Raw genomic sequence first — 10,913 nt, 5'->3', positions numbered from 1 at the left:
AGGAAGCGGTGTGTGTGTGTGTGTGTGTGTGTGTGTGTGTGTGTGTGTGTGTGTGTGTGTGTGTGTGTGTGTGTGTGTGTGTGTGTGTGTGTGTGTGTGTGTGTGTGTGTGTGTGTGTGTGTGTGTGTGTGTGTGTGTGTGTGTGTGTGTGTGTGTGGGATTGTGTGAGTTGCAGGTTGAAGTCTGGGTCAGAGGCAGGAGGTGGAGTCACTTCACGTTGTCAGATCCATTGATTAAAAGAGAGAACGTGTGTGTTTAAAGTTTTTTCAATAGCTGAAAGTAGCAGGTAACTAATCTGATCATTGTTGTGATGTGTGAATGAAATGAGGTGGAAGCACCAAGAGCTAATTAACTGAGTTAAACACTTGACTTTATCTTTATTCTACCGTGTCTGATGGTGTTTGTTTGTTTGTCAGACAGATTATTCAAAATCTACACAACAGGTTTCTACAAAACCTGGTGGAAGGACAGGTAACGAACCAAGAAAGATCCCACTGAAGTTTGACATGGATCCAAACAAAGGGACGTGTTCAGGATTTTACTTTCACTTTCTTTCGCCGTTTTCCGAGAGAATAATTATTGGATCTAGATCGAGTTGTATGAGCTGTTCTAGTTTAAAAAGTCATGGATGCTCCCCTCTCCTCTGCAGCCATAAAGAAAGATGAGTACATATAGATAAATTAATGCATTGTACGGATCCATGGAGGAAAACTCTAAACTCTTTCTTTCAAACCAGCGTAATAATGTAAACTTACATTGGACAGATTAAAAATGAGGCTGCCTCTGCTTCAGAGATGTGACATGTTTGAGGAACAGGTGACAGGAATCACATGTGAGGACACAAAATCATTACACAACCCTGACATGAACAAAATGCAGCGTGTGTGCGCTTGTGTGTGTGTGTTGTTGTTGTCACAGTGAACCAAATATAGAAGTCCCCTGGTCTCTGGAGAGGCCATCAGGAGTCTCCTCTCTACTCCGGCTCTGCCCACTTCAGTTGATGAACCAGACTCAGACGCTTTGTTCTTTCACCTCCTGACAAGAAACATGTTGTGAATCTGTAAACAAGTGTTTTTGCTGCTGTTCGACGCGACGGACGCAGGAAAAAAAGGACAGAAATTCACAGAAAGCATCAGAAACTTACAGAGGATTGTTGTACCGATCACGTCAGAGAAAAAACAACTAAAAGGAAATATAAATGTGACAGTTAACTTTATTTTCTTTAAACTAATCTAATTTATAACTTGTTTTACAATGTGAAGAGTCACAGAAAACTTACATCTCATTAAATCTGCACTTTAAGGTTGAATATATAAAAGTTGTCATCTTCAATTTGCTTTAATGTTCATTTATTCGTCCCTGAGTTGTTGTTTTTTTTACATGTAAGTGACTTTAAGCAGCTGGAAACCGTCCTCAGCCACTGTTTGATTCCCGGATGACTCATGTTTACCTGTGAGCGTCCTCCGAGGAAAAGAAAAGACAGCGTCAGTTGTTTCAGCCGCCGTTCAAAGCTCCGCCTCCTTTGAACCCAGCTTCCAAAGCGCTGCAGCAGCTGGAGGAGCCGTGACTCTTCTTCATCAGGAGCAAACGGTGTGATGATGATGATGATGATACAGAGCTGCAGATGGAGGAGGTCAGTGTAGACGATGGGTCGACTAAACACTGGACATGAGGAGAAAACCCCTTTTTCATGTTTTTAAAGGGGACTCGGCTCTCGTTTACCTGACGGGGACCTCTAGTGGTCATGTGACGCAACTTGACCTCTCGGGCGCAGCTTCACATCATGTATCGTACCTGCGGACACTTTTAAACACGACCACGACTGTAACCAAGTTGTTTTAGTGTTTAAACCATGGACTGTTTATAAAGACGAACGATATGACAACCCCCCCAAAAGTGAGGCCAACTCATCTTGATTGCCCCCTGGTGGCTGGCTGCAGTATAGGTCATAAATCCCACCTCCTCCACGTTAGCAAATGGGACATGGACGAAACGAAAAAGTAGTAGTAGTAGTAGTAGTAGTTCTTCTTACATGTGGAAACTGCGACTTTGATTATGATTAATTCACACATCCACATGTATAAACACATCAGGGCCCAGGTTTAGAAATATATGAAGTCCTCTTTTATACGTATGTTTGATGAAATGATGTAAAACCACAAACATGTTATGACAAAATTCCAGCAGCTCTGCCCTCAGGTCGGGCGTCTCCTTTCAGAGCAGCATGGGATCATAACACAATGCAAGAGATGAATATGACATTCTCTGCATATCTCTGCCACTGAAGACGTTTCTGTCTCAGATGTGAACTGATGGCGGTGAATAGCCAGAGGTTCCCAGCAGTGCATTGTGGGGTGTTTGGGTATGAAGGGCCTTTGTGCCGGGAGCCCGGGGGCAGCGGTGCGAGGCTCTTTTAGGGTTTGATTTATAATTGAAAGCTGTGTTTACATCCGCTCTCCAGCCTCCGTGGCACAGAGTGCAGTTCATAGCCCGACGGAGGAGGAACCCAGAAAACTGAAGCCATTAATTATTTTTTTTTTTTTTACTTTGAGGAAGGGGCGAGGGGTTGGGTGGTCATGGAGCCCGGTGTTTACATTTGGTTGTACATCATTGTGTACACTGGCGCTGCTCTGAAAGGACAGCGAAGGAAATGTTAAATCACCTCTGACAGCTGAGAAATTGACCACCTCTCGGCTCCAACACGTTGCATTGTGGGAGATGGTGGTGGAGGCTAATGAGCGATCATTAAAGCCGGTCTGCTCGGTGTAATCACAGTGACACACCGGCCATTCAGCGACTCGGCTGGTGTCAGAAATTCATTATGTCAAAGTGCAGTGCAGCCGATTTGTCTCAAATACAGGAGAATGTGTAAATATCAAGATGAAAATAGCATCATGGGTTAACAGATGTAATATACAAGTGCAGTTTCTCATTATAGACTGGTTCAGGGCAGAATAAAGGAAATGACTTGTTGCTATATGGAAATCAGTTCTTTGTTAAAAAAATCTGATATTTGTATGTATGTTAGTTCAGAAACCTTCTGTTTATATTCATAAAAAACAAGAATAGAACTCAGAGCTCATACCTCCCCCGAGACCACACTATATCTATTATATCTAATCACAGTGCCCCAAACTTCACACACTCATAGATATCAACTCACTAAATATCCCTGAGTTTCTTTTTTCACCTGCTCCTCAGAAGTTCCCATTTACCGAGTTGTGACGTTGTTGTTCTGATTTCTGTGTTTTCCTTCCACCAAGTTTTGTAGGAATCTGTTTGGTTTAGTTTTTTCTGTAATCTCGTTTAAAAAGATTCAAAATAAATTCAAATTACCACTGAAACCAGTGATTACATCCTGGGCAGTCAGAGGTAATCAGTGGTTTCATAATATAATGCTTCTGCAATCCTCCTTAGTACAAGTACTGTTACTAGTTAGAGCACAGAGCCTCCTGTCAGTGCTTCATGTTGAACTGTAGATCCCTGTAACTTTGTGTATCATGTGTCCGACAGTATTCGGCACTCAGCTAATTCATAATGAACGACCCCGGTGGCATCAGAGTTTCCAGGAAATCAGTGTTTCTTTCCCTCAAAGTCATATTCAACAGAAGCTGCTTCCCCCAGATGTGCCGACAGTGATCGGTGTCTGAGGTTATAAAGTATTCATGCAGCTCGTCAACATGCTGCCAGCACAATTACCTGTTTTGCAGCTGGACGGATTTACACCACTCTCATCCAGTTTCTGTGTATTACCTAACCTCCATGTCTAATTTAAAGGTGCACCCCCCCCTTCCCCCTGATTCTCTGTCTCCCTTTCACTGCAGCACACGCTCTCCAAGTTAGAATCATCTCACCCACTGCAGCATCCACCACGCTGTGACCCGGGGTCGGGACGCACCCCGAGGCCCCTGCAAATATTGCATCTAATTAAATCGTGTTATTGCGCAAATATTATTTATTTAAATTCTGCACTAAATTGTCTCTAAACCGTGTAATGCCCCCCCCCCCCCCGAAGACAACAGCGACTCCCCCTCGTTTGAGATGCTCGCTGGAACACAGGGTCTCAGACATTACGGCCACTTAGAGGAAGATTGCTGATGTTAGTAAAAACAAAGGAGGGAGGGAGCGACTGGGAGCAATTTCCCCCAATCGTGCTTTATTTATTTAATTGTAAACGTGAGTCTGAAAGTAAACAACACAACGTGCACGAGGGGGGGGGGAATCTGCTGCCTCGTGATGAATAAACCAGGAGATATGAGACTGATCACATGACAAATATCAAAAGCAAAAGATGTTGATGTTCACTGAGCCGCATGTAAACTCTTAAACTGGGTGGAATTGTCCTTTAAAGGTTTTCCCATCAAACCCAGTTCAATGTGCAGGTTTCTGTTCCTTAAAAAAGCAGAGGACGCCATCAAGTGGTTACTCTGGGCTCTACATCCGGTATTTATGTCCACAAGGAGGTTATGTTTTCACCCCCTGTCCGCTTGTTTGTTTTGTTATTAGGGCCCGAGCACCGACGGTGGGAGGCCCTCTTGAAATTGTAAGGATTATTCTTATCTTTTCGTCAAAAGCCATAATAGTGGCGTGGTGTCAAAGTTCATCGCTGTGACACACGAAATTGCTGTAACTTCAGTGTTCGAGGTTCAACCTCCCTCAAACTACATTTGTGTATCAACACTCCCCCCCTGAAAATATTCATATGGTTTTAAGGAATTATTAAGTTATTTTGCCAATGGGCGTGGCAAAATAACTGACTAGCGCCCCCTAAAGGGCAGCCCCGACACCACGATTGGCCGACATGTACAAAAATCGATGGGGACATGTGTCTTTTCATAACAAACAAATAAGTCTCTTGGATAGATATGCTAGACCAAACAGGAAGCCCACCATTTTGGCTTTAGTGGTATATTTTTTTATATCTGTTTTTTTTCATTTTTTTTTTTTCTAGGAACAGTACAACAATAGTGCGCTCCGCCATAACCAAAGGCGTTATGGCGGAGCGTTATGGAAAACGCAACAGGAAGTCGTCAATTTTTGACGTTTTGACGACACGTTCGACGATCGAACGAAATGACGTCATCTCAAAAACATGACGATTTTTAGTTTTTGCCCTGAACAGATCAGTCTGTGCGTAGTGATACTGACAGCGCTGCACGTGATGGCGTGGAATGTAGTGCGTGATTAGTGGCTGTGGTTCGGAGCCGTTTCTCCCCCCCTCCGCGGCATAATCAGTGCAACAACAGTACAACACTACCATCTGGTGGACAAATGCGGAAACTGTAGAAACAGTCTGTCTCTAACAATTACTATAATAACAATGATTTATAACAATAATATCTAAATTCTTACAAGATATTTAATTTAGATTGAAGTTAATGTTGGCTCTTCTTCTTCTTATTATTCTAACCCAAATGAATTGGCTTTTTGAGCCTTCAACATGCTCAAAAGTGGTGAAAATTGTATCTATATTGACTCATCGTCAAAGCGCCACCTGCTGGCGACAGAAAGTGATATGTTTTATACTTTGATGCACTGCTCCTGGTTGCTTAACAATATACAGCTCAAATGAGCTGAGACAAATCATTGGACCATGGTCAGAATTGTGACATTTCCTCAAACCGTGTAAACATTGCATTGCGGCGAAGGATCATCCTTCGCCAAAGGACACGATGTTGTCATAACTCCAGTGTGCATTGTCCTATCACCACCAAACTTCTGTCACATGATCAGAGTCCAAGCCTGAACAGCTCTATATGTCAATATTTCCTCAGTGTCATAGTGTCCCACCTACTGATTCACCATGAAACAGGAAGTACTTTGTAAATCCACTCTGCATTATCCAACCGGCCCCGAACTACTGACCTATGATCACAATCCTGACCTGAACAGCTCCATATATTAATATCAGTGCAGGGTCATAGCGCCACCTATTGATCAGTGTGAAAATTGATTTGTTGTAACATTGTCCAATTGACACAAAATTGCTCACGCTACATCAGAGCCCCAAAACGCATGCAACGCAGAGACATGCGCTTGGTCATTGATCGCTCTCTCCACTAACCGCAACAGGCTTCAAAATGCATGAGCTCGGGCACGTTAGTGCTACAACGTAGCCCTAGTTTATTATTGTTATTTTCTGCTGTAAATATCCCGGACGTTAGCACAGTTAACATTAAGATCAACACCGTATAAAAATCATATTAATATATTTCAGATAATATGATATTTGATTGATTCGATTTAAATAATAAGTCAACCTCAAGCTCAAAAGACTAATTCACTGTGTGGCTGTTCTATTCATAAACACTGTGACACAGATATCACACGTTTCATTATTATTAACTTATTTGTAATTTAATTATCCAGGAAAAAAAGTAGATTTTCAAGTAATCCATTCAGCACGTTTTCATCTTCCAGTTCTTTTAAGTTTATAAAACAATTTCCTGACAAACACCTTGTCTTCAGATTCCCTCAGCTTCTACCTCAGCACGTTCCTTCTGGTAGAAGACCTCCACTATAGATGGAAGCTCAGTCCTGACGCAGCAGGAGTCAGATCTCGCTCTGACGTGTTCCAGGATTCCTCTGAGACCTCCAGCTCGTCTCTTCCTGTCGATGAAGAGGACGGAGCAGCCGGAGCGACACAGCAGCTCCTCTCTCTCCAGCGCCTGCAGGTCTGCCAGGTACAGCAGAGGATCGTGGTCCATCAGCACCAGGTTGAACCCTTCACTCACATCAGGCTCCAGATGTGAGCGTAACGCTGGGACGGCCTCGGCTGAGCTCGACGTCAACACCTGGAACTGAGGACGTCAGAAAATCAGTTAGATTTGAATTTCCTGTTTGATAACCAGTCTTTACTTGAAGCTGTAATGTACCTGATGGTGTTTGAATCCAGACACAAGTATGACTTCTTCCCCCAGCTCTGCTGTGAGGGGGTCCACCTCCACTGTGATCAGTCTGCCAACAGGGGGCAGCAGACGCAGCAGGCGGACTGAGCTGTAGCCACAGTGAGTCCCCAGCTCCAACACCCGAGAGGGACGGACCCGCTTGACCACAGCATCCAACGCCTCACCTGGGTCAGAGCAAACAAGGCTTTAGAAAACCAGCCTCATCAACATCACACACACACACACATTACAATACAAGGAAACTGTACAGGGAGTAAACTAAATACATCTATACATAAATGAAGCCTAAAAACAATACAAGCAGAAGTACATTTCACAACAATGTGATTCATCTGGTACTTTGGTCCACAAGTTTTCATTTGGAAGAGACTGAAGAAATCTGGTATAGGAAGGAAAACAAGCCTGTTTGTTTTATTTCTAGTGTAGTTGTTGTTTTGGATCACAAGTAGACGTCATCGTGCAGAGATGGACACGTTATAATCATCATATTACAATAATGTTAAAAAAATGACAGGTTCAAACTTGCTACTTATTTAATTGAAAGGATTAAGGTTTAATAAAACAAGAGAATAAATGACAAAGACTCCTGGTTAAAACATGGAAGCAGCATTTTCATTTTCTAATGATTTTCTACTAAACTCTGGGCAGAACTTAAAATTTACATTTATTCCATAAGTGTCAAAGTTATTAATGTCATATATACAATGGGTGGAAGTTAGTGATGAATATTAGGATTTCTAAACCCATTTTCGACCTTTTTGTGATCTTTAAATTATGTCTGTAAATAAACTACAGGTTCATCATTGCATTAAAAAAAATAATTTTACTGCTTTAAATACATATATTGTTTATTTCTGGTTTATTTAAAATTAAACCAGATGAAGAAACTGCTGCTGTGGCTAAAACAGACAGGGGAAAGAGCGCCACTCTCTGGACACTTCACGAACAGCAAACCTCTGATAGCAGCAGCATAAGCTTTGTTTACTGCTTCAGTTCCTCATGTTCCTGCACCGCAGATGCTCACGAGATTCAAAGATTCACATCTGTGTCACAGAACATTGCTTGCTTTACAAGTTTCTTTGCGGCTTTTTGAAGTTCATAAATCTCTGAACATTTCTGTGAAGCGAGGTTTGGATGTTTTTTAACAACTTTCCCAGATGCTCCTGATGGTTTGAACATGTCGGCCACTGATTCATCACTTAACAGAACAAAACTGTGTCAGACTCTGACGCTTCCACTGGATCTGCACCTGAATTCAAGCCTTTAGGTCAAAGGACGTCAACAACTTTACGCTCCTGAGGAAAAGAACATCCACACAGGTCACAGATTTCAGATTCTACTGGTCTGAAAAGTTAAATATCACAACGACAGTTCCTCACAACTTTAGATGCATTTACTTACCTATTTCTGGACCAATGGATAAGGAGGGGTGCGTCTCAGCGTAGAGGTCAAAGGTCTCCAGGACACTGTCCACTTTGCCGTGGGTGCAGTTGGAGAAGACGAAGGAGTGTGTGCTCCGGACACACACTCCCCCCCGCCGCAGCAGCCTCAGCACCCAGCCCAGAGCTCGGAGACACAGCGAGGACAGTTGGACGTGGTAACGACGGGACGCCATGACGATGGCAGGAAGCAGCGGCACGGAAACGGCAACCAGCCACATTTTAATGGCTGCTGGGGAAACGGGGAGAAATCTCAAAGATCTGTGAACACAAGATGGAGAGAATGAGGTAAAACTGTTTGATTTCAGAGAAGTGACACATTGGTTATTGATTTATCTAGAACAAGAAAAGTCTTGATCATCAATTTGAGCTTATTGAAGATGGTTCCTGTTGGATCCAGATTATCATTATCAATGATTTAATACAAAATCACTTGTCATATATAATAATGTAGTAATATAATATATGTGAGATTATTCTATATATACATAATTTAGCAATTATCTTTGGCTGAAAGTTTAATGCTTAACTGTCTTAGAATGTTCAAACTTTTATTAGTTGTTTGTAAAATACGAGGAAAACATTGCTCTTTATCGCCTCCTGCTGGTAAAATGAGGTTCTTTCAAAGCACAGGACTGAGTCTGCAGTTTTTGTTTTTTTTTAAATCAATCTGCAGATTTCCATTCATCCTTTCAGATATTAGCCACTCTGTTGTTTTTACATTTTAATACTTGTATTGTTCCCTGAATGGATGTGAAGCTCTTTGGAAAATCAACTTAAAACATAGAAAATTCATCAAACCAGTATTTTGTTTTAGGGTAAACAACAAAATAAGCTTTTTCCTAAACTTGAATGTAAAATATTATTTTGTGAGCTGAATTTAATGTTGATCTATTTATTTCTGTCATGGAAACAATTTTGCGGAACAACCATATTCATACTTTTAATATCAAACCGAACATGACACAATGGAACAAACAGAAACAGACCATTTCTGCAGAGATTTATCTCATAACAATTATTTATCAAAACAAACGTTCAGGTTTAAACATGAATTATGACTTTTAGAAACATTATGTTGAAATCAAACCTTTACAATGACTTCATGTCCGACTTTGTCTCGATGTTTGAACAGTGTCCATATGAATGAAGACCTTTGTGTTTCAGTCCAGATTAATAACAATACACACTCTTTGTTTGATAGAAACATGAACACGAACAAGGAAACTTTTAATTGTGAAAAGTGACAGAGGAGCTTCTCACCCTGTAGCTGCTCCAGGATCAGTCCTGTCAAACACAGGTGGGACTGTCACTGTGTCTCCTGTCAGTCAAACACACGAGCAAACACGTGGCAGCAGCTGGGAATCAAACCTGGATCGTTTAACCTCTGAATCAAATCCTGAGAGAAAAGAGTCCAACGAGAAGGAAAAGCACGTTAATCCGATTCCACTCTCCAGGAAATAGACGCCCTCAGAGGAGGCGTGGCAAAGTCCAGTTGGAAACACGCACACAGGCTCCTCCCCCTGCTTCTCGGTGATGCTGCGTGATTCCACAAGAGGGCAGCAAACATGTAGAAATACAACACGCATGTGGGAAACTGGTTCTGCAGGAAGAGTTAAAACTGGCATCATCTGCCCTTAAAGCCTGTAAGATATGAAATGTATCCGACTAATTAATAACGAATATGTATAAATACCTGCTTATATATTTATATCAGTCTCTCTCTCTATATAAAATAATATAATCCTTCATTAGGCCCAAAAAATAGATGTCAGTGAAGTAATGATACATAAACATGCAATACATACAAATGGGATATAAAAAATATTGAAAATATAGATAGAACAGAACTAATATATACAGTGTAAAGTTATATATATATATATATATTCATGTGTTATTATAACTATACTGTCCCATCCTCCTGCCACTGCACTTTATTCTTCTACTTTATCGACCCATGATATTGTCTTTGTAGTCGGAGGTGCGTATACATGTCTTTGTATTTTTCATATTTTATATCATTGCCTATATTTTACAATATTTTGTACTTTTACTTGCTATTTTATTTACCTATTTATGTCAAACTCAACTCTTTTACTTTTAGACCAACAAGAACGACAGAAACTATAATTTACTCCAGAGTCGAACTGATCAAAGCGTGAGAAAATATGAATAAACAAATATTAAAAGATGCAAATGGTGTCAGTGAATGGAGGTGACTGACACACACGCACACGCACGCACGTTTGTACATCTTAGTGAGGACACTCATTGGCGTAATGCATTTCCTAGACCCTAACCATAGGGTAAGGGTTAAGTCTTAACCCCCAAACAGGGTTAGGGTTAAACAGTCCATTAAAGGGGGGTCACAAAGTGAGGACTGGCCAAAAGACCCTCACTTTCCCAAGTCCTCACTCCGTAGGTTGTCGACTCAAACTGGTCCTCACAAAGAAGCTGTACAAGAAACCATGATTGTCAGGTATAGTGAATACTAATATATGGGAATTTAACCATCGATCATATTGTTGCATCACACAACTCATCCAGTTCAGCTGCATGTTTC

General features: G+C 41.4%; 1 protein-coding gene across 1 annotated transcript; it reads right to left on the bottom strand.

The window, feature by feature from the left end:
• Positions 1-6,243: 6,243 nt before the first annotated feature.
• LOC117769229 (transmembrane O-methyltransferase-like) lies at positions 6,244-9,807 on the bottom strand. The gene is made up of 4 exons (XM_034598014.1): positions 9,611-9,807; positions 8,310-8,608; positions 6,876-7,072; positions 6,244-6,800 (listed from the first exon to the last, which is right to left on the bottom strand). Exons 2-4 carry the CDS (start codon positions 8,566-8,568, stop codon positions 6,465-6,467), a joined length of 792 nt encoding a protein of 263 aa, XP_034453905.1. The 5' UTR covers positions 8,569-8,608; positions 9,611-9,807; the 3' UTR covers positions 6,244-6,464.
• Positions 9,808-10,913: the final 1,106 nt, after the last annotated feature.

The sequence above is a fragment of the Hippoglossus hippoglossus genome, chromosome 10 (genome assembly GCF_009819705.1).
Source record: "Hippoglossus hippoglossus isolate fHipHip1 chromosome 10, fHipHip1.pri, whole genome shotgun sequence".
Classification (NCBI taxonomy): domain Eukaryota; kingdom Metazoa; phylum Chordata; class Actinopteri; order Pleuronectiformes; family Pleuronectidae; genus Hippoglossus; species Hippoglossus hippoglossus.
Note: the sequence above shows the minus strand (reverse complement) of the source record. Positions and strands in the feature narration are given on the sequence as shown.

What these genes read in the sequence shown, in the direction of transcription:
- LOC117769229 (XM_034598014.1), bottom strand. Translation starts at nt 8,568, where the DNA reads ATGTGGCTGGTTGCCGTTTCCGTGCCGCTGCTTCCTGCCATCGTCATG. An exon ending in ATCCATTGGTCCAGAAATAG is followed by an intron (nt 7,073 to 8,309) that starts GTAAGTAAATGC and finishes GCTCTGACCCAG; the next exon opens with GTGAGGCGTTGGATGCTGTG. An exon ending in CTGGATTCAAACACCATCAG is followed by an intron (nt 6,801 to 6,875) that starts GTACATTACAGC and finishes TGACGTCCTCAG; the next exon opens with TTCCAGGTGTTGACGTCGAG.